We start from the raw sequence: 5807 nt of genomic DNA on the forward strand, positions 1-5807 counted from the left end.
TCCCTCTCCGGGCTTGCAGGAGTGCGCTGGGATGACTTTGTGGTGGTTGGTGTTGCTCCTGTCACACTGGTGTCCACACCAGGCTGGTTTCTTGTTGTTTCTCCCGAGCCCTTTGGCTGAATCCCCTTCTGCCTTTTCTTCTCAGCTCTGTTCTTTGCTGTGTTCCAAAGAGAAACATCCCACTGTCCCTCGCTGTGTTATCCCCATGCAACCTGCTCTACTCATCGGCCGATTTAAACCCCATTTGACAGAGGTGTAGGAGGCTCAGAGAGGGTAAGTCCCACAAGCTTTACACAAATAAGTAACTAGATAAAGGAGACCATCTTCATTCATACCTCTCTGAGAGGGTTGTACACGAGTTATTAGTAATATTAGTATTTAACCTACACAGAGTAGTAACATACAGAGAGTTAGTAATAACAGTAGTAGCGGATCACACCAGAAGTTTGTCCTTCCCATTTTCTTTGATGGTTAAAAATAATGCATGTTTATAAAGTAAAAACAGGGAAAACACACGACGGCACCTGAAACCCAGTGTACTCCCCATTCCTTAGCAATCTGTGACTCAGAAACAGACCTAGAGCTAGTGCAGGGGCATTACACGTATATTATACATCTTTCTTCCATCAATATGCATAATTGCCTATTGAACTCATGCAAACCTTGCTGCCAGGTACATGAGGAGCTATGCAGTTTATACAGTCCTCAGCCATAGCAGAGGGCTCGCACCTCCTTGGAGACCATCTGCAGCCAAACATGGGACACAGAGCATAGGAAATCAAGCCCCAGTACTTCAAGAGCAGCTTGTACTCAAAGAGTCTACTCTCACTTGAAGGATATGAAGTGTCTGCTGGATGTGCATACCTGTCAGCCCCAGCAATGCATGGGTGAGCTTCTTCAAGGTTGACTGCCACGAGGAGCAAATATATTTAGGTTGCTTATTGTGGTTTTGTAGTTAAGACGTGCATGCAATGGATGAGACTGGGCTAGCATATCTCATTGAACGGATGTCCCTGATGAAGTGGGGGTTGCAGGGAGAGGGTGGGAATGGTTTTAGGGACAGCTCTGCTCAATGCTCCAACTATGGCAGAGGCCATGGCTCAAAATCAACTCAATGTGATGCAGTGACTATCAGTGTACCCACCTGGCTGTGCCAAGACAGTGTGCAGGGGTGGTGGGGTGGCCTCTGCCACCCCACTGTGCTCAGCTGCTGGGTTCCCCAAAGAGGTGAGGTTCTTTCCTGACGCAGCTCCTGAGTTCCTTCGGTTATTCCTAGTCTGGGACGCGTTTTTGAGTTCCTCTACTGCAGGAAGACCAAAACCAGAGGGAGAGTCAGTATAGCCCGGTCTGCGATCCACAGTCCATCCCTCACCCGTCGCGTGTTCACCCTTCTCCCTTTCTACCCTTCCAACCAAAACATTAACAGGCTCTGATTGCTACTTACGACACATCTCCCACAGCCTCAGGAGCTCTCTCAATGGGAACTTGTAGCCCACTTTACTTACTCACAAATTTCCTCTTGGCAAACAGGGCTTCCTGGGAGCCATTGAGCACGTAGACCTGCAGCGTGTATTCCTTGGTAGGGCTCAGCCCCCCCACTGTGGCTTTTGGAGTCTTGGTTTTCAGCATGACTTCTTGCTCCGAGTCCCCTGAGGTGGGATGAAGCCACAGTTCAGAGCCTGTTAGTGCTTAAATTTAAGCTGACAGTAGTGAAAGCACTGCTGAAATGCAGGGAATGTCCGCCCAGGACCCTCAGTCAGCTCCTATTTCTTCTTTTACTGTTGGGGATCTCGGAATTTGCCCAACCCAGAATTGAGAACATTTTGGATTTATTATTAAATCCCTGATAATGCCCCAAATGGAAAACCAGTTCCCACCCAGCATAGGTGAGTGAAAAGAACGTCTTCAAAGCGTAAAGACTGGGCAAATGCTAGTATATACTGCTCATGAAAACGTCCTGCCAGCTGATGTGCTTGAGGTCGTAATGTGACAAAGTGAGGAAGTACCTTGGTGTCTCCAGAGGTCGTCACTGGCGCTTGGGATTCATCTTCCTTATCCCAACCACTCTCTCTGTGATGTCTCTGCAAACCCCAGGGTGCTGGGGCCTGTTCTGGCTCTATGATGCCTTGACCAGCCAGAACGGGGGCATTCAGATGGAGCAAGGCAGCTCTGCTAAGCAGGAGCCAGCTACATAAAACCAATGGAGAGATCCAAACCAGCTCCCTAAACCCCTCTGATTAGGGAATGTCTACAAGCTGTAAGTTATGGAGACGGATGTGTTTCTGACCTGTCACCCCTGTGCTCATGCCTTGGGCTGGAGATGGAGCTCCCCAGCCAGCTAAGAGGGAAAGCCTCAGGCGTGTGTTCAAGTGGGGATTCCCTGCATTCCCGGGATGCTCATTGCTCTCTGAGGCCCAGGGAAGAGCAGGGCAGGGAAGGAATGAGAAACCTCCTGCTCCAGCTTGGAAACAGGTGGGGGCTGAGCTAAAAGCGGGTGGATGATCACAGGAGCTTTGCCGCACGCTCTCCTGCCTGGCAGCTCCTTCTCCAGCTGCTGGAAGGGCGGCAGTGACTGGAAACCAAATGCCAGCCAAGACTAAGTTTGCCTCCAACCACTGCTCCCTGCCAAGGCACATAGTGTCCTTCCATCACCATTAGGTTTAGTGTCCGAAGTCAGGGAGAGCTCAGCCAGGGCAGGGAGCTAGAGGGGGAGCCCCACACACATGGGTCAAGGACTTCCCTTCCCATATCCCTGCATGTAGGGAGAGAGCTGGGAGCTCCCAGGGAAGAACCAGACACTGCACATTCCCTCATCTCTTTCCTCACATGGTCCCAAAAAGCAACACTTTCTGACCGAGCCTTTCCCCTGGGATGAAGAGAGCTGAATTTCATCTCTCTCTTGGGAATGGATGATAGAGGGGTTGTGCCTGCGCTGATGTGGCATTTTGGACTGCTCTCGTGGTGGCCAGAAAGGCTTCTTGTCTGTGCTGCGTGTATAGCCCAGGGGAAAGTTTTGGTGTAGGTGGTCAACACTTGAAACCAGAACAACCAGTAGATGATTCCCACTGTTACATCTCCATCACCTCGAGGTCCAAATAATGCTCTTACTTAAGTCCTCTTGTCCACCAGTCAAAGGCAGAGCTCAGCCCCTCTCTCATACACAGATCTCCTGATCTGGGTCCGATGTCCAATGCACATACCTGCCATGGGCTTTACCCGAACTTTGTAGCCACTGATGTACCCTTCAGTCTCTTTCCATTTCATCTGGAGCCTGTCTTCTGAAAGGACAGTGAGTTTCAGCCGGCCTGACCCTGGGGAGGAGGAGACATGTCTGTGTTGTTATTATGGATGCAATTCCTCCCTCTGAATATGCATCCAGGAACCACAGATGCCATCTCCTCTATGGACACGAGAACAGTTGCAGAGCATAAGAACCCTTCACCATCCCATGCAAGTCCTCAGCATCCCCTGATGCTGCACAGCAGGTCCTGCAGCTCCCCTTCACCTCTGCCATGAACCTACAGTGAATCACTGCGTATCTGTAGCCTCTACCCTGTGTGAAGAGGAAACGAGGCCTCACTATAGACCATTGCAAACAGGGAAAGCAGCCCAGAACAGAGGTGAGGGTTTCCTTTGCACCCCTCACATCTTGGAGGACTCTCCTGAGAGCTTTCATGCAGAACAGTTTGTTTCAGCAAACGTGCTGAGTGTGAACATCTGAAATGGGAGGGCAGGAAACAGATAAAAAGGCTCAGGGAGGCTCTTTGTTAGGTTTGGGCTGCTGAGAACTTCAGGAATTGCCCAGGTGATGAATCACATAATTCCGCAGAAAGATCCGTTCAGAGGCAGCTCCAAGGACCTGCTGGGTTTAGACAGGAAGAAATAAGAAAGAAAACATGCTAAAGTGTAATGAACAGTTCCTGGCAGGCCCATAACTCATGGGCAGCACCTTGTACCAGATTGCTGCAAGGGGCAACACACTAAATGGCAAATCCTAAGGAAGAAAGTACTCAGACAAGGAGGTAGAAAGAAGAAAGAGCACATTCCCTTCTCAGCTTCAGAGTTCACAGGTCACTTTGAAACCCCAGCTACGTGTCTGAGCTCACGTGTCGCTCTCTGAATCAATGATTCCTTGGCAAAATGCAGCTGTACCCTCGTACAACTGCCACCATATGAAACTTCTCCACTTGACTGGGTAGAGGATGGCAGCTCAGCACATTTTCCTCCCCTCCTTCCTGACACAGTACCTACAGCTGCCTTTCCAGCAGGCTGCCCTGATTTGCAGTGAGTGAGCACATCCTTTGCCTGTGATGATCAACATCTGCACTCAAATGCCTCCCTCACTGTAGCTGTTACCAATCTCTTTACCATCACTCCTAAAAAACAAGCTCAGGGTGACCCAGAGTGTCCAGCTTGGTGTTGGCAAAGTGTTGCTCCTCAAGTCTCTAATCTGGTCTTGCATCACATCCATACATCCCCTGACATCTTTGCCATGAAGTCACAGGAAAGCAGCGGGAGCTGGCAGTGAGGACTTGCTTGTCTCAGCCCAACATCTGTGCCTTAACCTTTCCTTGCAGAGACTTCCTGTGGGCTGCCCTACAAGCAGATAACTATTTTGGGAGAACAAAGCTCAGATTCACATCTCATCCCAGGCAAATCTGAAGGGGAAGAAAGAAAACATTGGGAAGAGGGGTGAGGGGCAAAAACAAATCCCAGAATCATGCCAAAGAGAAACGGTGAAAGATCACAGAACAATAAAGGGAATTCATGGTTAGATTAAACATGGAGCTGTCTTCTTTTGGCCAAGTGTGGTCCAGCTCCTCGGCCATCACTCTAGGAGCCCAGAAGCTAAAAAGGCAAAAATGTCCCCAGACAGCTCAGAAAGGACAGCATCCTCTAAAGCACCATTATGTGCTGGATGCAAATGAATCCCAGTGCCATGAAAGCTTCACTGTTACCCTGCCCTGTGGTGGATCTGTGCTGTTTGATGCTGTAACCTTGCTCTTTGCTTCACAGGGAGTTAAGCCCAGTCTTAACCGCGGAGGCTGGTGTGGAAGATGCACAACGTGGAGACACATCCATCCATCCATGAAGTGCCATTACCTCTCCAGAAACCTTGTGCTGACCACTTCCACAGTAGGTTCAAACACTATGTAAAAGTGGTTCTTCAACATAGCTATAGGTATTTTCTGGTCACCCATGGTGCGATGGGAACGCTGTATGTTACAGGAGGAATGCACCTCGTGTGCTTTCTTGTCCAGATGCTGCACCACGTATCACCATATACATCCAAAGCAATAGTTTCAGAGCACAGGACAGACGCAGTGACTAACAGCAGCAACACCCCTTTCATTCCTATTTCTCAAGCTCCAGATCACATAAGCACCCTTCACTGCCTATACAGGCTGAAATGCATCCCTGGTGTGAGGGAGCGGTGCGCTGAACTGCTGCCAGCCATGAGGATGGGCTGTACAGGGCGGGGAGGGATTGAGACACACTCCTCAAATGGGCCCCCCGACCTCCCATTGCTCTCTGTGTGTGGGAACAAGCTGTTTGGAGCTTCACCAACAGACACCAGCTCACAGCATCCCCCTGAAATCCTGTGTGTGATTGGGAATGTCCCCCCAGTACGGTGCCACTGCCAAAGGGAAGGGCTTGGGCAAGGGCTGGGCTAACCCTGGAGACAGTCAAACCACAGGGAATTGCCCAGAGCGAGGGCAGGCAGGCTCCTTACCTTGTCCCGCATGACCCCAGACGTGGCTCACCACAGGCAGGCAGGCAAGAAAGAAACAAGTGTGAATCAGCAT

General features: G+C 50.2%; 1 protein-coding gene across 1 annotated transcript in view; it reads right to left on the bottom strand.

Moving 5' to 3' along the window:
* COL20A1 (collagen, type XX, alpha 1) overlaps positions 1–5807 on the bottom strand; it is a 43887-nt gene extending 38080 nt beyond the window's left edge. Inside the window, exons 1-5 of the mRNA XM_010024357.1 lie at positions 5735–5807; positions 3201–3311; positions 1506–1649; positions 1145–1303; positions 1–157 (exon numbers count right to left, since the gene is read on the bottom strand). The exon at positions 1–157 is cut by the window's left edge and continues 65 nt beyond it. Coding sequence (XP_010022659.1) covers positions 1–157; positions 1145–1303; positions 1506–1649; positions 3201–3311; positions 5735–5807 — 644 coding nt within the window. The remainder of the gene's footprint in view (positions 158–1144; positions 1304–1505; positions 1650–3200; positions 3312–5734) is intronic.

Source organism: Nestor notabilis, unplaced genomic scaffold, assembly GCF_000696875.1.
Source record: "Nestor notabilis isolate BGI_N333 unplaced genomic scaffold, ASM69687v1 scaffold4441, whole genome shotgun sequence".
NCBI lineage: Eukaryota > Metazoa > Chordata > Aves > Psittaciformes > Psittacidae > Nestor > Nestor notabilis.